Source organism: Equus quagga, chromosome 11, assembly GCF_021613505.1.
Source record: "Equus quagga isolate Etosha38 chromosome 11, UCLA_HA_Equagga_1.0, whole genome shotgun sequence".
NCBI lineage: Eukaryota > Metazoa > Chordata > Mammalia > Perissodactyla > Equidae > Equus > Equus quagga.
Genome location: NC_060277.1, coordinates 85,430,225 through 85,453,000, shown reverse-complemented (window position 1 = coordinate 85,453,000; position 22,776 = coordinate 85,430,225). Strand labels below are relative to the sequence as shown.

Sequence of the window (22,776 nt, the reverse complement as noted above, 5' to 3'; positions counted from 1 at the left end):
GCCCCAAGCCGAGCTTCACCACACTGCCCAGAACTCCCAGAGCCCTTCGAGAAGGCAGCCGGCCCCACTCCTGTTCTGGGGGTCCTGGCTCCATCTGCCCAGGTAAGATTCTCCTTCTGCCCACCCTTTCAGCCTGGTAGGAAGGCCATTCGGGGGCCTATACCTTAAACTATTGTTTGTAATCAGTTATGCAGGAGAGTAAAAGGAAGCAGCATATATGTATTTCCGTGAATCCCCAAGGCAACCTTGGCCACGCCTGCAGTTCACAAGGTCTGAAGACATCCGTTTCTGCAGCTGACAAACAAATGAAAGGAGCCTCATCCTGGTTCAACAGGATCCAGGTCGTTGCCAATCAAAATGCTTGCTGGAAAAGAACAAGAAAATAATGTTAATATGAAGATGATGTTGATAAAGAAGAAGGAGGAGAGGGAGGAGGGGAAGGGAGGAGGGAGAGGAGGAGGAGGAGGGGGAAACAGCCATCCAGCTGTCATTTCCCGGAGCACCTCCTAGAATGTGTCAGGGCAGCACTATTTCCCATGCGTTAACTTTTTAATGCTCAGAAGAAGCATAAGAGAGAGGAACTCTTACTATCCTCATTTTACAGACGAGAAAACTGAGAGAGAAGTAAGGAATTTTTTCCCAAAGGGACTCGCGATCTGAACACTATCTGACTCCAGATTCCAAGTCGGCGCATCCCTCCAGCCACTACTTCCTTGTCTTCGTGTGAATGCACGTCGCCTGGAGTCAGGCCTCTGTGGAACCCCATGTTTTGCAGGAGTGAGCCTCCCGCTCACCAGGAGGGCCTCTCCTTACGTTGAGGCAGAGGCCTCATTCGCCCCTGGGAGGGTGCCTCCCTGGGGTTCCTCTCCTCTCGCCTGGCCTGCACAATGGTAATAAGAGCCTCCATTCATGGAGTCATTTACTATGCACCAGGCCCTGTGGATACCATTATTCCCCCAATTTCCAGATGCAGAAATGCAGACTCAGAGAGGTTAGGCAACTTGCCCGAGGCCACAGAGCAGGAACACAGAGAGCAGAACCCCAAGTCTACCCAATTCCAGAGTCTGAGCGCCTAACTATTCCACAGTTCTGTTTTCTGGAAGAAGCCAAATGAGGGCTTCCAGCGCTGGAGGACAAAGATCCCTGGTGCAGGGGGAGGGGCAGGTTTTGCCCTAGAACAGGGCTCCAGAGGCTGGAAGGACCAGAGAGTGATGTCAGCCTGACCCCTACCCCTCGAAAGCAGAACTTCTGTTCCACTCCTAGCAGATGTTCCTCTCACTATTTGTGAAAGCCCTCAGAGGGATCCCATGCACCCCCCGCCCCCCCACCCCAGACACACACACATGGGACCCAGCAGTAGGGTGCAGTTCATGCAAAGCGTTCAGGGTTTAGAGTTGTCAGAAGACTGACATACCAACCACTGCCCAGCATGAGTTAATGACTTAGCATGCTCCGTTAGCTCCTCTATAAAATGGGGTTAACCTGCATGCCCTGCAATGATGTGGGGGTGTTAAGAGAGAGAACTTAAGTGATAGCACCCTGAACATTATCAAGAGCGATACTCGAAAGGGAGTGTGCCTGTGTCGATCACAGTAGCACAAAATAAACAACAACAGAGATAGAAGATGTCTCTTAACCACAGATGACAAACTACCCCATCACATCCTGTCCCGCTTAGTCCGTACAAATTACAGGGGAGGAATGAAATTCACTAGGCTTAACCTCAGAAGGGATTATCTGATGGGGTTTGGAAAGGGGTCAAGGAGATGGAAGCGGACACACAGAAGCAAACAGCCTGACGTAGGGATAAAGGTGCCAAGGTGGGGTCTGCAGGCCACTGGGAACGCCAAGCGGCCCAGGTCCAGGGACTTCAGAGGCAGAGGGAAGACAGGGCAGATTCCCTGCCTGGAAGGCTGTGGGAAGACAGAAAGGAGGTTGCTGCTCCTGGTGACAGTGGTGATGATTGTGACAGATGTCAGTGGCCAAGGCCATGGCTGCTGACCCCACCTGAAGAGACCCAAGTCTCCACACGCCAGGTTTCTGCCTGTGCTTCTCCGTGTTTGTATTCCGGAGTGACTTTTTCTGGATGGCAAATAGGGCCACATCCCTACCTCATCTGGGATCTTTTGGTGACTCAATAGGGGTCAGGCTCTCTTGGCGCTCCTCACAACCTGGCTGGCGCCTGTCTCTCCTGCCTCGCTCCTGCCACTCCCCAACCATAACCAGCTAACCAGCTGGCCCCCTAACACATGTTCTCGAAGGCCCCCCAGCCCATGGACGTGCTGTCCACCACTGTCTCCCTAAAGCGGAAGGCCGAGGAGAAGGCACATACCGGAGGCTGGTCCCGAGCGCCTTACACGGGATGGACCACGTTCCTGTTGCAGTGGGGCTTGCAGTGGGGGTTCAACCAGTGTTCCAGGAACTGCTCCTCGGCGTGGTGCTCCAGGCGGAGCAGGTGGTGTATGTACTCCTGTGAAAACAAACCCACCCTGGAGACAGGCTTCTATTCACAGTGACCGCCGAGCTGCCCATGGTGTGGTGCGGCAGTGGCTCTGAGACAGGGAGCCGCCAGGCTGTGGGAGGAGAGACCGCCGCCCCCATGCCCATTTGTAGGGAAGACCCACCAGACAGACGGGTTCCATGGGAAAACGAAGAACTCTGACAACCCTGAGAGCTGGGACAGCGCATGTCTGTGGGAGCTCACACTGCTGACTGAGAATAACATGGAACAACTACTTTGAAAAACAATTGGTTGCCTGCAATCTAGACATTTCACTCCTTATTTATACCCTAGAGCAGTGGTCTTCAAATTTTATCAGGCATGAGAATCACCTGGAGGGTTTGTTAAAACAGATTGCTGGACCTCACCCCCAGGGTTTCTGATTCAGTCAGTCTAGGGTGAGACTCTAGAATTTGCATTTCTAGCAGTTCCCAGCCAATGCTGATGCTGCTGGTCACTTTGAGAACAAGAGAAACTCTTATATCAGATGTGTGTAAGAATGTTCATAGCAGCAATAAATTTGCAGTAGCAAAACACTGGAACCATGCCAAATATCCCTGACAGAAGGATGAATAAATAAATTATGGTAGGGCCACAGAGTGGAATATTATACAGCAGTAACATCAGTGAATTCTAGCTGCAAATGACAACATAGGTGAGTCTTAGAAATAGCAGGTTGAGGGGCTGGCCCCGTGGCTGAGTGGTTAAGTTCGCGCGTTCTGCTACAGTGGCCCGGGGTTTCACCGGTTCAGATCCTGGCGCAGACATGGCACCGCTCATCAGACCACGGTGAGGTGGAGTCCCACGTGCCACAGCTAGAAAGACCCACAACTAAAAAATATACAACTATGTACTGGGGGGATTTGGGGGAGGAAAAGCAGACAAAAAAAGAAATAGCAGGTTGAGTGAAAAGAGCAAGTCCAAGAAGACAACATTTCTAGTGTGACATCATTTTTATAAAGCTCAAAACATGCATAACTAAATAATATATTATTTATGGCTACATGCATTTGTGATAAAATCATCTTTTTTAAAAGGAAAAGGAAGGGCTGGCCCCGTGGCTGAGTGGTTGAGTTCGCGCACTCTGCTGCAGGCGGCCCAGTGTTTCATTGGTTCTAATCCTGGGCACCGACATGGCACTTCTCATCGAGCCGTGCTGAGGCAGCGTCCCACATGCCACAGCTGGAGGGACCCACAGCGAAGGATATACAACTATGCACTGGGGGGCTTTAGGGAGAAAAAGGAAGAAATAGAATCTTTAAAAAAAATAAAATAAAATAAAATAAAATAAAAGGAAAAGGATAACCATAAAAAACCTGGAGTTTATATACTATCATCAAACAAAATAGACTTTAAAACAAAAAGATGTCACAGGGATAAAGAGGCATTTTGTAAAAACAGCCTGGCTGTTCCTCAAAGTGTTAAACATAGAGTTAACATATGACCCAGCAATTATATATTCAAGAGAAATAAAAATGTATGTCCACACAAAACCGAGTACACAGATGTTCAGAGCAGCATTATTCGTCATAACCAAAAAGTACAAATAACTCAAATGTCCATCAACAGATGAATAAATAAATAGAATGTGGTATTTACATATAATGGAATATTACTTGGGCATAAACAAGAATGAGGTACTGATACAGGCTACAACATGGATGAACCTTGAAAACATCATGCTACGTGAAAGAAGCCAGATACAAACAACCACTTATTGTATGATTCCATTTATATGACATGTAGCCAGCCCAACACGTTGATGTGTCCACAACAGAAAGCAGCTGCTTGTCTGATGCTGTCCATCTCTGGGACCAGCATCTCCATCTACTCAGGAACCCAAGCCAGAACATGGACCATCATCGTCCCCCTCAAACTCAGCATAAAATTGAGCATCAGGTCTTGGAGTCTATCTCCTGAATAGTTCTCAGAAGTACCCCCTCCATCTCTGCCACTTCTGTAGGTTGGGTCTTCATCGTTGCCCACCCAAGCTTCCTTGTCCCTCCATCCTTCACTCTGCCTCCTGTCCCCTCCCACTCCATGTTCCGCCTCCCCCATCATCTCTGCTCCACCCTGACAGAGGGATCTGTCCAAAACGCTGTCCAAAGGGGCCACTGCTCTCCTCAGAGGCCCTCCCCAGCACTGCCTGCCTCAGAGGAGACAGGAGGTGCGGCTGACTGCCCCTTGGGTTTGGTCCACGACTCAGGATAATGTCACTGTAACCAGCAGGCGAGGGCAGCTCCTTGTAGGCTCTACCACGTACCTCTGCTCCTCACAACAGCAGAGAGAACCCTTGCCCTCCAGCCCTGGTCCACAGCTGTCACTGACAGCCTTTGTCCATCTCTGAGCTTCTCAAGAACCACAAGTTATCCCTCAGATGGTTCATCCAAAAGGACTTTAATGAAGGAACCATTCCCAGCCACGTGAACGGTGTTAAGGGAATCACCAAAGAACATTCCAGCACCGAGGGACTAGCAATACAGGGAAGCCATGGCCACTAGCAATACAGGGAAGCCTGCAGGGCCCACCGGAAGGGGCTGCCATGGTCTTGGAGGGGCGCAGCCTCCGCAGAGCAGGGAGGGAATGGGGGACAAGTACCCCATCCTCTCTCTCCTCCTGCCCTCCATCTCCTGACGAGCCCAAGCAGGAGCCAGCCCACCAGGGAACCCGTGATGCAGTCCATAGCAGTCAGCCTCCTGAGCTGGGCAGAGCAGGATAGAGGATGGATTGGGGGCCAGATGGAGAAAACCAGTGGCCATAATAGGATGATGAGGTGCGGGAGGTGCGCTGTTGCCAGAAGAAGGGAGCAGAGAGCACAAATAACACGTGTTAGTGATGTGTGTTGCAGAGGGGCCAGCCACTCAGGTCATGCGACCCGAAGCTCGTGAACACCATGTTCCACCAGGGGGAGGAAGGGCTGTTTCCTCTGCGTGCGGTTGTTGTCTCTCCTCCTCCTCTCTCTATTTGCTCATCCCCTGCCCTTTATCAACATGGGCATCACTTCCAGACTTCTCTTCCCAACATGCATTTGGTGTCAGCGTTCTGGATTTGGGCCATTCCAATAGGTGTGTAGTGGTATCTTATTGTTATATTAGTTTGTATTTCCCCGATGACATACAATACAGCGCATCTTTTTATATGCTTACATGCCATCTGTATATCTTCTTCAGTGAGGTGTCTGTTGGGGTCTTTTGCCAAGAGGGCAAGTTTTTTAAATACAAAAAAATGAAAATGGCTTTATTGGTTTTATTTTTATTACAACAGCGATGCATAATACTGTTTTGAAATTGTGTAAAAATAAAAGTTCTAAAGAAGAAAAGGAAAAAAGTCCCTCTTGCTTTTTTGTCTCTGTCTCTATCCTGTTGCAAAGTAATGTTTTCTTTAAAAAATCTACCCACACTGCTTCTTCGCTTAAAACGCTTGAGTGGCTCCCACTGGACTTGGGAGAAAGTTCCATTTCCTCAATGTGGTTTGTGGGGCTCTCCCTGGTCGGGCCTCCCCCATCTCCTGAGCCTCTTCTCCCACCATCAACCCACTGGAGCTTCGGCATCCATCTTCCCTGGAGGGGCCTTGCTCACTCTTCTCTCTGATCGAAGGTTCTTCTCTCTGCCTGGAACCCACCTGTGACTTTTCTTTGCCTGTCTCACTCTGAACTGACTTTTCAGGCCTCTGCTTAGATGTCACTTCCTCCAGGAAGCCTTCTCAGTTTCCCTGAGATCCCAGAGCTCCCTTCACTTCCTCCGGCATAGCCTTGGTCACTCTGTTTGGCAGTGACCTCTCCCCGAGAGCAGGGACTGAACTGGCCCACATCATATTTTCTTGGTGGAGGTGTCATGGGGGTCGGTTCACATGCTGGCATGTGAACTTGATGTTTTTTCCCCAAAAGAGAGCAGATGGAAGTAGAAAAGATTTCTAATTTGGAGAATGTATGTGGTCAATACTGCCCCAAAAGAAGTCTGGGTGCTGTAATTATGGGATGCAAACCCTTGCAAGGTGTGCATGAAACAGATCCATATAAACACCTCTAGGTAACCCAAAGCAGCAAGCCATCAATCGGAGAAGTGGCATTTCACCTTGGAAGAGAGTAGTCATATTTGGTAATATTTGTGGCAAGATTAAATTGTTTTAGCATGTATAGATATCATAAAAATCCTAATCATGAAAATCCTCCTATGCCATCAATAAAGCTTTAGTTAAGAACTTTAAGTTTTTAAGTTTCCAGCAAATTCTCTAGGAAGTCTGTGTCCTGAATTGAATACAGTTACAAAAAAAAGATTTTTTTTCAATGATTGTGCAAAGGAATGAATTATGAGGTATCCAATTTCCTGAAAATGTTTTCCTTTCCCCCAGGACCCATGAAGCTTGAATTTGTTTTGGTTATCGTTGTTGTTTTCATCTAACTCATCAAAATGTACCCTGTGTTCCGGGCAGGGGCTTTCTGGGGCAGTGGGGGTGGGGGATGGATGCCGAGAGGGCTCCTTGTGGGACCCAACAATGATTCCCGCACAGTTGCTGGACGTGTTTTGAATCCGAGGCTGAATTCTTCCCTGTCCTGCCCCATCAGGGAGTCTGTGGACAGAAGAATAGCAATTGGGAGGAACAGAAAGGCAGTGTGGATCTTATAAATAAGGAACAAAGACTTCCCAGCCCATAGTTTTACTTATTCAACTGTCCTGTGGAAGCAGCGCCCTGAAGGAGACCCACGTTGTGTGTCTTACCTGCTGGTTTGCCAGGCAGTGTGATGGAGAGGCTAAGGGATCCAGGGCTGGGTCTGGGTCAGGGCGCAGCTCCAATCCAGACCCTGCCAAGAATCCTTTACTGCTCCAGCCTCAAGTTGTCTGTCTGTAAGACGGGGATGGCACTAGCTCTTATTTCACTGGGCTGCCAGGATTAAATGAAATGATACAAATAAAGTTCCATGCCCAGCCCATAATCTCCTGTGCCCCTCTAAGTCCATTCTCTCCCCGCCTTCACCCGGCCCCATGCAGAGAGAGGCCGACTGAGATGAACCACAACCCCAGACTCCCTTGACCTGGGGCTTCGAGTTGGGTTTGATGTAGGAGGCACCAGCATGAGATGAGAGGTACGAAGAAAGAGAGGCCGGGTTGTGTACTCCTCTGATGCCTGCCCGAGGAGTCACAGCAGGTTGGCTGCCTCCCTCTCAGGAAGGCCCGGCTCAGAGAGGGCTGCCCTCTCCAGTTCTGGGAACCACTCCTCCCCTAGTCCTTCATGCCTCAGGGCTGTTAGCCCTGGATCTTTTAGCATCTCTTGTTGGTTTACCTTAATCCTGCCCACACCTTCATAAAAAGTCTCTTGATTAAGGTCTCCTTAGTTAATTTGGTTGCTATCAGATAAGAAATATCTGAGCATGTCTGCAGGTTATGGATAGAGCATCTTCTTCAGGAACTGGTCCACAGGAAACTTTCAATAAATGCTTGTTGAATGAGAGACTAAAGCCGTGGTCCTCAAAGTGTGGTCTGTGCCCTTGGGGGTCCACAATGTCAAAAGTATCATTAGAATAAGAGGCTGGCCCAGTGAGTAGTGGTCAAGTTCGTGCCCTCTGCTTTGGTGGCCCAGGGTTCGAGGGTCCAGATCCTGGGCGCAGACCTACACACCACTCACCAAGCCATGCTGTGGTGGAATCCCACATACAAAATAGAGGAAGACTGGCACAGATATTGGCTCAGGGACAATCTTCCTCAAGCAAAAAGAAGAAGATTGGCAACAAATGTTAGCTCAGGGCCAATCTTCCTCATCAAAAAAAAAAGTATTATGAGAATAACACTAAGACATTTGCCTTCTCATTGTGTGCATTGGTGGGTAGAACTGACACCTTTGCCAGAGTCAAGGCAGCAGCACTAACTCTCCTAGTAGCCGCTGTATCCTTCACCATCACATACTTGCAGTTAAAAAAAATTAATTAAATAAATATAATTAATTAATTAAAAATAGATACAAAATAAAACATTCTTAGGATGCCAGTTCCACTGAAGAATGCCCCAGGGAAGCAGTAGAAAGCGAGTCGACGGGAATTATGCAGGCAGCCCTTCAGCTGCCTGACGGAGGATGGGGTTTTCTCCAGGAAAAGTCTTGGGCGATCGATGGTTGGTATCAGGCATTGAACTAGCTGTGTACAAACGAAGTGAGCCTGTCACTTCAAGGAAAACAACTGACAGTACTTGTTCCTAAATGATAAAATTCGAGCTTTCAGGGGGAGATTAGAATTTTGGAAAACTTGTATCTGCTGCCATGAGCCCAACAGCCTCCCAATACGCAAAGACTTTTCTGATGAGATTGATGATGATATTAACAAATGTCACCACTGACATACGGCATTCATACACCTTTTTTAATTATATGCTCATTTGCATCCTCACTCATTTAACCCCTGTCCCTCTCAGCCAGACATCCAACTGGCTTTTTGATGACAGAGACCAGGTATTCCTCATATATGGCTTAGTGCTTGGCACATAGTAGGACCTCAGTAAAACTCACTGGAGAAACGTGCAATGACTAAATGAATAAATGAAGCCAGTGTTCTTTCCCCGCAATCTTACCAAATCCTCCTTGGAAGGTTCCTCAACATGTGTGCACTCTGCTCATTAGAATGGCCCAGGCCAAACGTGCATAAAAAGCATCAAAGAGTAATATATATTTCACACTCCTAAATAGCAGCTGGAATCATCATTGAAGAAAAACAACCAAAACAGACACACACATAGAGGGAGAGAGAAATGAGTGCTGGTTTCCATGACATTTCACTATTTATTTTAAATATTAGGAAAATGAATATGCCACAAAGGCCTAAAAGCAATCATTAGTCAAAGATGAAAGGCCAAATGGCCAATCTGCTGAGAACCACAAATTCAACAATTGCATTGGCTGAGTTAGAAATGCCCCAGCATTAATGATAATCTCAAATGTTCCTGGATCGAGAAAGAAGGGGTAGATGGAAAGTAAGTATTAATTTTTTTAGATTCCTTTCTTCAAAGGGAAAAAAATTAAAGCAAAACAAAAATCAATATCTGTGTTCCATGTCCAATGCCAGCTGTAATGATTTAAGTAAATCATTGCTCAGTAATTAGAGCAGAAAGTGGAAGAGGTCCTTTATTAAGGCACTGGAGGGGCGTGATAACGAATGAAATACCCATGGAACCTGATCGAAGCTGAGAATCATAAAGCGGACAGTTAACCAATCAAGGTGGAAACTCTTTCCTAGAAGCCAAAATCCTTCCTGTGACATTTGCATGGAATTAAAGGTCCATCAACATCTGGATGAATTGTTTTGCTCATTAGTAAAAGCAATGGAATCACATAGGCAGAAGGGTAGCTCAGAACTTAACTACACTGGGACCCTAGACAGCTTAAGCCTAAAACAAGGCAGATCAGCGGCGTGCACAGTTGACATCTCAGTCACTCTGAACTGGTCTTTGAGATCGTGAGGAGCAAAAGGGTAATGGAGTTACTACCTACATTTGCCAAGGAGCTAAACACGAAAGAGTATGTTATAAAGACTTACAATAAAGCTGACATGATTTATACTTGCCAACAAGAACATTCTTTAAACGAACACAGGCCATAATGGAAATTGTATTCCCAGGGCACACAAGTGCTTACAAATACAATCACGTAATTTTAGCTCGGATGTCATCTTTTTAAAGAATTTCCACGGTTCACCCCAGCAGTTGGCAAATAATTCCTTCCCTAAAATTTGGGAAGACTAAGAGAAATTTAATGAATTTAAGCCAGGCAATAGAAAAGATTTCTTTGAAATAACCTCCAGGTTCTACGGTAGAGTTACATCCTACAAAATTTCCCCTCTGGAGAGAAGCAAAGAAAGGAAGGGAAATAAGTGTAATGAGCATTTAGTAAATGCCAAATACTGTGCCTGGTGATGGGGGCCCAGAAGTGAAACAGATAGTCCACCTCCTCAAGCAGTTTAGAACAGTCTAGTAGGAGAGACAGATTTTTTTTTTAAGTCAAAAATAGCAATTTTGTGCTGGGGTGCTATGCCAGGGGGATGGTCTGATTCGTGGTGCGAAGGGAGGGGCGTCAGGAAGACCTCTCAAAAAAGGCATCATTTAAGGTGAATCTCTGCAAATGAATAAGAGTTAACCAGGTAGACAAGAGCAGAAGACAGACGAACAAAGGCAGGTGCTGTAAGAGAAGGACTTAAACACACTGTCATTCCGGAGAACCTGCTTCTCCTCACAGGTTTTGAACGCCAGTGAATGCACCAAGTTGTCCGTACAGATGCCCACCCCTCATTTCTGAGCCCTACTCCTCCCGCGCTGCACCCACTCCTCCACCCCAGAAATGGCCGACTGGTCCCCAATTTAAGATACCACAACCATCTTCCTCTCCTATCTTTACCTTAAAACCTCTGCTGAAACACTCTCTTGGAGAACAAGAGCACAATTGCTAAAAAAACAAAACAAAACAAAAAAAAAACTTTGGAAAGCAATTTGATGATATATACATAAAGCTTTAAAAATATTCATATCCTTGGATCCAGGAACTCACTTTCTGAGAATATATCTTTAGCAAATAATTCAAAATATTAAAAGCACTTTGAGAACAAAAATATTCAGAGTGTTGTTTATAATAGAAAAATAATGGAAGTGATCCAACTATCTAACAAAAGAGGGTAATTCAGTATCATTATGGTTATAAAGAGTTTATAATAGTATGGGGAAATGTGTATATTATAATATTAAGAAACACCAGGATATAAAACTGTAGATAGAGTATGATCACACTTTAAAAAAATATATGCAAAAATCTAGACAGCAATGCATCAAAAAATGGCACTGCTGTCTTTGGGGAGAGGGGACAGGATTACACCTGATGTTCTTCTCTTCTTTTGACTCTTTCTTGGTTTCCAAATTTTCTGCAATAAATATGAATGGTTTAAATTTCTATTTGTAAGTACACAAGTAATCTATGAACATATTATCATTGTTTAAAATTTGAATATCAAATATAAAGTTCCCAAGATCACCATCTGCAATCCTAGTCTCCTCAAAGAGATGATAGTTAACAGCCAACTGATTCTATTTCTAGAGCTTTTTCTAGAAATGTCCATGCATGTAGACGTACCTGTATAAATACATAGTATTGTTTTGTGTCTGAGCACTAAGAGGGCACAGCTAACTCAGGGGAGACAGAAGAGGAGACATTAAGAATGAAGAGAAAGGTACCAGACAGAAATAATGGAGAAAAATATTGCAGGCAAAGGCAGTCATTTGTGAAAAGATGCTGAGAGCAGTGAGAGGATGGCTTATTTAAAAAACAGTGAGAAGTTCTGGGTGGTTGGAACACAGATTGCCTTGGAGGAGCGGCAGGAAATGGGACACAGCGGTGGCTTAGGACTGGTTTGTCTCCCAGGCCAAGACACATGGCCTTTATGCTATAAGCAGTGAGGAGCCATAAAGATTTTTATTTTGTTATATTTTAAGAAGTACTTACTAAGCTACTGCTTTTTAAAAAACAAGAAGAATGAGAGCTAACATTATTATTAAACGTCAGGCATTGTGCTGAGCACTTCACATGTATCCTTTCTCAATAAGCCTATGAGGTAGGTTTTATTATGATATCCTGTTTTATAGATGTGAAAACCGAGACTTAGAGAGTTTAAGCAGCTTGGCCAAGATGTGATAGGCAGTGAGTGCTGAGCTGGCATTCAGACTGGAAATCCTCTGTCCCACTCTTAACCACTGCCCTATGTCCTTTTTGTGAAAATCATACATATGCTTACTAAAAATGAAAAACTGAGTGTACTGGATTGAAGTGTCCCCCCAAAATTCACATCTACTTGGGGCCTGTGAATGTGACCTGATTTGGAAATCGGGTCTTTCCAAACATAATCAAGTTAAGATGAGGTCATACTGGATTAGAGTGGGCCCTAAATCCAATGACTGGTGTTCTTAGAAGAAAGAAATTTGGACACAGGGACACACAGGGAAGAAAGCCATGTAAAGACAGATGCAGAGACTGGAGTAATGCAGCTCCAAGCCAAGACATGCCCGAGGTTGCCAGCAACCATCTGAAGCCAGGAGAGAAGCATGGAGCAGATTCTCCCTCAGAGCCCGAGAAGGAAGCAACCCTGCCAGCTCCTTGATTTCAACCTCCAGCCTCCTCAACTGTGAGAGAATAAATTCCTGTTGTTTCAAGCAATACAGTTTGTGGTACTTTGTGATGGCAGCTCTTGGAAACTAATACACTGAGTAAGTTCAAAAGGTATGAAGATGAAAGTATAAAAAATCACCTCAAATCTTACCACTGAGAGGACATCGTCATGACTGTTTGGCAACACGTCTCCATATACGTATTGAGATAGAAGAGTGGATTAAGTGAGTTTTCTTATAAAACTTTCTTTCCATTTTGAAAGTTATGCATGCAAAGTTTGATAATATCAAGTACTGGCAAGAACGTGGGGCTCGAGTGTGCTCATACACACTGCTGGTGGGAGTTGGCACAGGCGATTCGGCAATTCAGCAGTACCCATCTCCATTGGAAGCACGTAAGCCCTCTGACTCAGCAATTCCTTCTCTTATCTTCAAATCCAGTAAAGCAGACATCGTACAAGGATCTTCCTCACACAATGGAAATAACTGGAATGGCCGTTGTTTCAGGAAGGGCTAAATAAATGAGTTGTGATATGTCTTAGTTCACTCAGGCTGCTATAACAAAACACCACAGACTGGGAGGGTTACAAACAACAGAAATTTATTTCTCACAGTTCCGGAGGCTGGAAGTCCCAGATGAGGGTGCCAGCATGGGCAGGCGAGGGCCTCTTTCAGGTCACAGACTTCTCATTTTGTCCTCACATGGGACACAGGGCCAGGGATCTCTCCAGAGTCTCTTTTATTGGGGCACTAATTCCAATCATGGGGGCTCTACCCTCATGCCCTAAGCACCTCCCATGGGCCGCATCTCCTAATGCCATCCCCTTGGGAGTTAGGATTTCAACATATGAATTCTGGGGCTGGGGGGAACCAACGTGCAAACCATAGCATAACACATTATTACACTAGACTTCAGTTAAGAATGAGCTGGCATGGGACACATTGTTGAATGAAAAAAAGCAAGCTGCAGAATAAACCTGGCCCTGCTTTTCTACACAGTCTGAACTTCATCAACGAAGGAGCAGGTAAGCCTGATGCGTGCAAGGCACAGTGAAGCGGCCAGCGGGGCGGAGCAGAGGGCAGGGAGGAGATGCAAGTGGAGGCCGAGGTGGGGCAGAGGGAGCGGACAGGCCTCCCGGGCCTTGGAGGCCTCTGCAGGACCATGGACTTTTTTCATACTAAGATAGGAATTCTTTGGGAGGTTCTGAGTGAGGGAGGGATGGGATCTGGTTTTGCCTTTTTAAGAACTGACTGTTACTTCTCTGTTGAGAACAGATGCAGAGACATCTAAAGAGGAAACAGGGAGACAGGGGAAGAGAGTATTGCTTGGTCCACTCCAGGGACTCTGGGGGTGGCAGCAGAGGGTGAGCAGTGGTCAGATTCTGGATTTGTGGCCCACACAACTAGGAGGAGGCGGCGCCACTCACCATGATGTGGAAGGCAAGGGCAGGAGCTGGTGTGAGGGTTCAACCGGGAATGCCACTTGGGGCCATTAGGTCTGAGCTGTCTGTTAAATTTGGTGCAAAGAATCGAGTGGCAGTCTTGTAAACGAGTCCAGAGCTCCCGGGAGAGGCTTGCTGGAGATAGGAGCACGTGGCCATCAGCACACAAGTGATATTTAAACTCTTGGGACTAGAGGAAGTGGGAGGGCACAGCCTTGGGATGCTCTGACATTTAAAGAACTGTCAGAGGCTAAGAATCCAGCAAATGGGACTGAGCAGCAGAACCCACAACACAGGAGGAGAGGCTCGGGGTGAGGTGTCCTGGAACACTGGAATCCAAATAAGCAGAGCGCCCAGAAGGAAGGAGGAGAGATCCATTGTGTGAAAACAAAACAAACATGGGCTGGTTCCTACTCCCCAGGACACCAGGAACAGAGGCTAAGAGCCACCTTTGCAGTTCTCTAGGACAGTGCTTCTTAAACTTAAATGTGTGCCCAGATCACCCTTCCTTGTGGAGGTGGAGATCTGCCTGCAGCAGGTGTGGTGAGGAGCCTGAGGCTCTGTAGGTCTGACAGGCCCCCAGGAGAACCTGGCAGCCGGGCCCGGGACCGCATTTTGAGTAGCAAGAATTTAGACCCAAACCCTGGAAATCAACATAAGCAGTCATGACTGCGGAAACATTCCAGGGAAAGCTCAGAATATTTTTTCCACCTTTTTCCCTCTAAACGCAGCGCTTCTTTCCACGCAGCCCTGTCTTCATCAATTTCTCCTCAGGCAGGTTTTTTTTTCCCTCCATCAGGATCTTGAGGCTTCACCGTAGCCGTGACCTCTTCTGACACAGTGTCCTCATGAACTCAAGTACTAAGTCCCAAAGTAGAACAATGCAGTGAGTGGATTCAGCTGAAACCTACATGTCCCCAGATGGGATGTCCCCAAGGGAATCTCAGCCTTCTGGGAGTGGCCGTCTCATTCCTGTCACGTCCAGAAGCCTACTCCCCCAAATCTCTGAAGATTTCGAGCCACGCTTCTCCTACGTTAATCTCATAGCACGTTTCTCCACCCTACAGCTTCCAGATTCTCATGAACACCTTCCTCTTCGGTCAGCCACCCACACAACACACCACCTGCCATCTGTCATTCCCCCAAGAACCATTCACACACGGTCGCTGTGTGTGGCAGACTTGTCCCAAGGTTTAGGGGTTGCAGAGGGTCATAACATCACACAGCAGAAAACAACTTCAAGCTCAATGTCAGGTGTTACCATAAAATAAATGTACCAGCTATTTCCTACCACAGGGAATTTGTCAGTGGTGCGTCCTTTGAGGCCCTACCTGCCCGCCTGCCTCTCTCTCTCTCTGACCCCTCTTCACATCCCCCACCACTGGGCCCTTCATCCCCTTCCTCCCCAGTTGCTTCTGTACATTCAAAACCCCTCCTGCTTTCGTCCCCCTTTTGCTCTCTCTCTCCATCCCCTCTGGGGCCTTGCCTTCCTCTGTCACGGGTGCCAGCAAGGTGTTCGCACGCCCCTGGGGGACAAGCTGGCCCTCCCCACAAGGCAGGGCCACACACGAGTGATTTTCTCAATAGCATTCTGTCCTTCCCACCACACAGTGCGAAAAAAAACAGTTGTTGCAGTGAATCGGCAGGATACAGGCTGTCAAAACAGTCCAGCCCCTTGGATGCGCGGGCATAGCTTGTCTGAACTTGTTTCCAAAAAGCCTATTATTCCACAGAAGCCAGCATCTGCCAATACTTAAGCCACATGTCAAGAGTATAAACATTGCTTAATAGATACTCGTGAGGACAGACTACTGCAAATCTTCATATTTGTTTTCCTTTTGAACTCTTAATACCTCCCCAAAGCACCATCGTTGACCCTCATCAACGGCCTCTCCCCTCTCTGAAAGGGCTTTCTTTCTCACAGTCCCTCAAAGAGGAGAAGCAAAATAAAATAACCTGACCAGTCATCTCTCGGTAATTTGGAATTAGCACATGAGTCTCATGGCCCAGCTCCCAAGGGCACACGCACCCCTGCAAGATCACTACCTCAGCTCATTTGTCCCAGTCCACCTGTCTGTCTCCAGGGCACCATGGCAAGGAGGTGCAGCAACGAGTCCTTTCCCATTTCCCGTGGATAATGGCAACTGAAGGACGGAGTTTAAGAAGCTGCACCCTGAGCCTCTAAATGGCTCCTACACACCAGCTCCTGTCACATCATTCTCCTGCTTATAGTCCCTTGGTGGCTCCCACTGAGGGCAGAGGGAAAGCAAATTCCACGATGACAGCCAGGGCCTTCCAACCTGGCCCCGAGAGGACCTTCTATTGCCATCGCCCGTCCTTCCATACGGCCCTATACTCAAGTCAAGGTCAAAAGTGGAAGAGAGGGGGTTGGAATCCACACCTTCTGAAAAAATTATTCTGCAAGGCCCTTTCCAAAACTCACGTGCACACCCACTTACACATATACACACCCTGAGTCATACACACACCCATACACAAACCCTCACAAACACACATGCACACACACACACACACACTATTGCAATCCCCAATACACAGGACAGTTCATCCATCCTGCCCTTTTCCCTAGCAAAGGAACATCTAAGCAGATGGTTTACACAAAGAAAGAAGGCGGGTAGAGGTGGTAAAGATAAGGAGCAGGGAGGTGTGGTGCTCCCCCCTTAGACCTAATTAGTCCTTAGATTCTCAACTCCTTGTCCCAGTACTGTAGGACATGAGTCCATATGGTAGTTCCAGCCACCAGCCCCTGACGTCCTCTGTGGCCAGAAGTCCCACCTCGTGGCCGCCTCACGACATGCTGACAAATGTGAGGCCACCGCGTCCAACACTCACATCCAACACTGATGCAGGATAAGAATCGTTGTGATGTCAGCCGCTCAGTTTTGAGGAGTAACTCGCCTCTTTTCATATAACAAGTGGTTGGCATTATTTATTTTGCTCTCAGTAAATCCATGAAAACGAAAAGTCAACAACAGGACCCAAGCAGGGGCACAGGTCAGAGAGTACATCCAGGACGTCAGGTGCAGCGGCCGCAGGGCCAGCACGACGAGAGAAGGCCCTGGTGCTTTAAAGAGACCCGTCTAGGGCCTCCCAATGCACCGCTCTGGCTCCTGGCCCCAGCGCAAGTCCTGCTGCCTGTGGCTCGTCCTCCAAGTGGCTGACTGGCACCAGGAGACCTGCGCCGCCCCTGAAGCTCTATCCAGAGCCCTAGAATATGAGACCCGGAGGGAACCTTCTAGCCAGAATCTGGGCCAAACTCTGCCTTTTACAGAGGAAAATGGGCTCCAGAAATGACTTGTCCTAAGTCCAAAGTCCAAAGTCCACAACTCGTTAGTGGCAGAATATGGACTGGAATTGCACTGGGTCGAATATTCTTCCCACCTCACCTCCACCCCCTACACTGCCTGAAAACTTCTCAGGCTTCAAGCCTCAGCGGGGTGGACACCCCCTCTGGGAGGCCTTCCCAGCCTCCCTCCTTCCAGCGAGAGTTCGAGGCCCTCTCCTTTCAGATAACCTCGTTAGGGAACTTGAATCAGGCCGGAACGCTCTGGCGCCAACAGTCTCCACACAATGGACGTGGGCATCTTGAACAAAGGAAGAAGGGCTAGCTTATCTCCATCCTCAGTGCCTGGCGCTCAGTCAGGAGTGGTCAATGTAAAAATGTAATGAAGTGCACATCTTGGTCAGCAAGGAGTGCTGTCTGCACAAACCACCTGTCTCTTGCTCTCAGTCTGAACTGTCTACACAACTAGCGCATTGACTCTGCATACCACAAGGTTCAATATTTAACTGTTTTCTCAGTGTTTGGTGCTGTTAGCTTTTGTGTTCCCAACTGGACGAGAGGCGCTGGCAATACACATGGTGGATCTCTCCTAGAAGGCCTGGCACGGTGGTTCTCAGCCTTGGCCACACATCAATACCACTTGGGGTCTTAAACACCCACTCAATGGCTAGGCCACATCCCAGACCACCCCTCTGGGAGTGGGGCCCAGGCATCAGATTTTTAAGTTCCCCAGTTGGTTCCAGCATGCAAGCAAGGTTAAAAAACACATTCCTAGAAAAATAGGATACTGGAAACTCTTTGTTGATTCAGCCATGTCTGCATATGAGCGAATGCAATTGTGAATGAGAGTGTGAGAAACACACGAAGCGACACAGAGGAGAAGAGAAAGAGGTTGCTCAGCATTGTGTAGCCAGGGTCCCTCTCCCTCGGCACTACTGACATTTTGGGCAACATCATTCTTTGTCATGGGAGCTACCCCGTGCATTGCAGGACATTTAGCAGCATCCTTGGTCTTAACCCAGTAGATGCCAACAGCAAACCCTCTCCACACCCCCAGTTGTGACAACCCAAAACGTCTCTAGGCATCGTCAAATGTCCCTGAAGGTGGAGGGGCAAAATCACCCCTGGATGAGAACTATTGGTGTGGACAAGCCACCAAATAATTTATCGCATGTTTATTTCACGTCAACTGTAGGTCACACAGACACTTTTCCAAACTTGGCTATGTGACCGAGGATTCTGGACAGCAGGACCAGTGTCTCAGTGAGAGGTATGCAGGACTGGGCTGCACACAGGATGGGTGGGAAGCGGTTGGTGGGGTCAGCAGTGTGTTCTGAGGTAAGAGAGAGTCATGGAGAGACTAGATGAAGTAGGTTCAAGGCAGTTAAGAGGAGTAGGTGGTGGTCACGCTGATAAAAGATGACCAAAAACAGAGCAAAACCAAAAAAGCCAGGTATTCCATGAAATAACAAAGTCAGAGGCAAGCAGAGGGTTGTCACAGATGAAGGCAAGTGACAACCAGAAGCTGAGAAAAGAAAAATGGTCAGAGAAGGAGCCCTCAGAAGCTCTGAGCAGGGAAGGACCGCACCCAGCAGTGTTTGGGGCCACAAGTCCATCGCAGTATTAGGCTGGCACAGAGGAGGACTGGGGGCAGGAAGCTGAGCTGCACCTGTCCAAACCCAGCTGCTGCCTGATGCCTAAAACACCTTTACTCCCTGCGAAGCCCTCCCCTCCCTCACTCTCCGCCCACCCCTTCCGAACCCTCTTCCCTGTGCTTCTGACCCTACACTCTCCTGGTTTCCCCCAGGATCTCCCCACATTCCCTCTCAGCCCTGCGAGATCCTCTTCCTCTGCCCGTCTCTGAGTGCTGGTGCACCCAGACTTCAACCCTGGGCCTCCTCTCTTCTAATTGCTTCTAGAACCATCTGTCTAAAGCCCGAATCTGCACTTTCCCATTTGAAAAATCCTTCGATTGTCCTCTACTGCACACAAGATAAAATCCAACGCACTCAAATCCTTGATCTTGTGCCTGCCCACCTTCTGGTCACCTTACGCCCTGCGCTTAGCTCTTCTAAGGCACCTCTGGTTTCTTTACCAAAAAAAAAAAAAAAGCCACCTCCACCCTTGACAGCCTTGAAGTCCTTGATTCATTTCTAAGCCACTCTGTCTAATAGCCACTTGCTGACTTCTCTGTGTCCACCATCAACTCTGAGCAGAAACCCAGCCCACTGCCTGCAGCCTCGGCACCTTGCCGGCCCCAGGTACTTAACTCTGCTGAGTGCTGTCTTAAGTGCCTTACTATGAATTACTTTATTTTATCCTCATAGTTTTCTATGTTATTATTTATGAGAATAATATTATTGTAATGTAAGCAATATTTATTGTTACTCCTATTTTATACACGAGAGTAGTGAGGTACAGAAATGTGAGGAAACTTCCCCCAGGTCCCCCAGTCAGAGAATGCAGAGATTCAAACCCAGACAGTCTGACCCAGAGCCAGCACTCTTCATCACTGTGGCTACTGCATCTTAATGAGAGTCTTTTAAATGAACTAATAAATTATCCACATGATTCCGCAGGGAGCGAGGGTAAACGCTGCTGGAGACCCTTCTGGGCCTCGACATGGAGACACAGTGAAAAGAGGACGAGCTGGAAGCCCAGCTGAAGTGAGTATTGGCTGGGAGACCAGCTGGACCCCAGACTCGGCTTCGCAGACATTCTTACTTTCCCGGGACACTGACACTTACCCTCAGCTGGGTGGGACACAAATACCAGGAATGTCAGTACTTCCTCCCAATACAGGCAGACACACCAGGCCCAAATCAGCCCAGGCCAGCATGGCAGGGTCTCGTAGTACCCACCACAAGTCACAAAATGGAGGCAGGGGAGGGGCCCTGGTTCAGAAAGACTAGGGAGGTGAGCACCATGAAGCTACAGGGCAGAGAAGAGGCCAAAGATCAAAACCAGAGGCACGAGGTAAGGGCAGACCCTACAGCCAGCTGGGGCCGAGATTCTGTCTGCCCAGACAGAACACCTTGGCCAAGGATGCTGGTCCAGCTCGCCCAGTGCCCAAGGGAAGAGGGAGAAGATGGGGTTGGCACCAGTTAAGGGCACAGCTCCCCAGTGACCCATTCAGAGGTGACACCCAGCAGCCACTTGGGATCCTGGGACTCCCTCTGTTGGCACCAATGTTTCCATTTTAACTACTGTGTTCACAGTAGGTAAGTGGAGCTGGCACCTCCAGGAGAAAAGGCGTGGGTAAAAGGTTGAGATCACCTCACCCCCGAGTCCCCAAGGGAACCTCCATCTAGCAGCCCACGCTGGGCCAGGACCAGCACCCTCTTTGGTTTCATAATGAACGAGCATTCAGAGGGTCACACACTTTCCCTTCCTATAGCCAGAGCCCAGCACTCACCCGCATGGGCTCATCCGGGAAGCCTGGTTTGCTCGGCCGGTCCTGGCGCCGGGATCTCAGGAGCTGCTTGGCCTGCTTTTCCGTCAGAATCGGGGAGGCCCCTGAAAAAGTCACGGAGGGGCCTTAGGGACTCTGGGGCACACGAGTCCATGTCCATCTCACAGTCTGAGGCAAAGGATTTGCAAGTTCAATTTCGGTCAAAACACAAAAGTTCTTTCACAGGGACCTGTCCCAAAGGACGTGGCATTCCAGAGGGCTCAGAGGGAGCTCTAAATTGTTTCTAATATGGTTAACTCAGCGCAAATGCTGCGCTTCTTAAACACATTTACCTACTGCTGCAATGGCCCATTCCTTTAAAAGTGGATATTAATTTAATATGTTTTTTTAAATATATTTTCTCCAGTTCTCTGTGAATGTGTTTCTCATCCCTTAGGTTTGCTTTGGTGGGAATTTTTAAAACCCGAATACACTAAATCAAGTTATAGTTGTTATTGCAAGATATCCCGTGACAAGATTATGTTAAACATGATAGTCACACATGATCCCTCAAAGAATATATTATGATAATAAAATTAAATTCTTTTGATAATCACACTAACTCCAAAGAGTATTATCAAGTAACAGTCTATCAAATTTTGATGATCTCATATGAACTCTAAAAGAAAGGCATAGTTGAAGATTTATCAGCAATTTTAAGAATTAGTGTTCAAGTACATTTAAAGATTAAAAATTAATACGTCCCTAATGATAGCAGTTCTAAGAGCCTGCTTTTAGGGAAAAAAAGCAATGAATTATTGTCCATTACATATTATTTGGAAATGAAAAAATATTTTAATAATATAAAATAGACTTATTCCAGTTTATCATGTCGGCATAGAAATAGGCTGTTTTTAGAGCTGATGCTCACCTGAGAAGAAAGGCAGTAAGGTGAGAGACAGCACAAGCACAATTAATGTCTTCATCCTGTCTCGGTTCCTCTCTCTGCCTGTTGTCGAGTGAGCTCCCCCGCAATGAGCCAGCCTACCTGAAGGGAGCACGTCCGGCCCGAGGCTGGCTCCTGCTTTAACTAACAGCGTGACAGTATGATGCTAAATGCGTCTAACTCTGACTTTTTGGTATGACCATGAAAATATTTTTTTCTGAATTCCTATAAACATTCATCCTGAGGAAGGAAATTATCCCCCTGTAATAGGACTTTCAGAGCCTGAATTTGAGAAAGCAACATGTGATATTCATTTTATGGAAACGGATAGAGATACACCATAGTTTGTGAATGCTTATCTGTAGCTTCAGTTTATGCTCCCGCTCTTTCATTGAGAATTAATCATCTCTTACATTTGCAAATTTTATGACATTTTTCCAAAGTCCATTCACAAATCTAATTTGACCCTTCCAATAATTTCAGGGGCAGGCACGGAAATTAGCAAGGGACATATGGAGGGGGAAATTTTCTTTTCAGCTGACTTTGGAACCAGAAAGACCAGGGTCCACATCCTGGCTTCACGGCTTTCCAGCAATGTAACCTTCAGTAAATCACTTACGCTTTCTGAACTGCAGTTTCCTCCCCTGTAAAAAGGAGAAAATGGTACCTACTTTTTGGGATGTGATGAAGGTTGAGGGATATGGTATGAACTGCATGACAGCTAGCACCACTCAACATCGTCCATCTCCACTTTACAAATACAAAGTGAAGTTCAGAGGCGAAATCACATCCAAGGTCACACGTTACGGGTGCTGAAGTAGAACCAGCCTTCTGTCTTTAAAGCCTGCTGCTCTTCCCATCATGCCCCAAAAGGGCCTCCTGCGATAGGCTGTCAGTAAGACTATAAGCAGTCCTACTTCACACATAAGGTAACAAGATTATTTTTATAAAGACAACAAAAATCTCAGTAAGCTGAAGTCTTCTTCAATTCAAATCATCTATAAATAGCACATAAAGGAATTATTAACTGTATTATAAAGTATGTCTGGAAGGTATGTGGCATTTA

The 22,776-nt window shown here is 47.1% G+C and overlaps 1 protein-coding gene across 1 annotated transcript; it reads right to left on the bottom strand.

Moving 5' to 3' along the window:
* Positions 1-261: 261 nt before the first annotated feature.
* On the bottom strand, positions 262-21,750 carry C11H17orf67 (chromosome 11 C17orf67 homolog). Its single transcript, XM_046674681.1, has 4 exons — positions 21,696-21,750; positions 20,789-20,889; positions 2,333-2,470; positions 262-364 (listed from the first exon to the last, which is right to left on the bottom strand). Exons 1-3 carry the CDS (start codon positions 21,748-21,750, stop codon positions 2,354-2,356), a joined length of 273 nt encoding a protein of 90 aa, XP_046530637.1. The 3' UTR covers positions 262-364; positions 2,333-2,353.
* Positions 21,751-22,776: the final 1,026 nt, after the last annotated feature.

Bases quoted from the DNA above. Each gene is read 5' to 3' on its own strand.
- C11H17orf67 (XM_046674681.1), bottom strand. From the start codon at position 21,750: ATGAAGACATTAATTGTGCTTGTGCTGTCTCTCACCTTACTGCCTTTC. The intron at 20,890-21,695 runs GTGAGCATCAGC...TGACTTTTTCAG, and splicing joins CTTACTGCCTTTCTTCTCAG to GGGCCTCCCCGATTCTGACG. The intron at 2,471-20,788 runs GTGAGTGCTGGG...TTGTTTTCACAG, and splicing joins TCCCGGATGAGCCCATGCGG to GAGTACATACACCACCTGCT.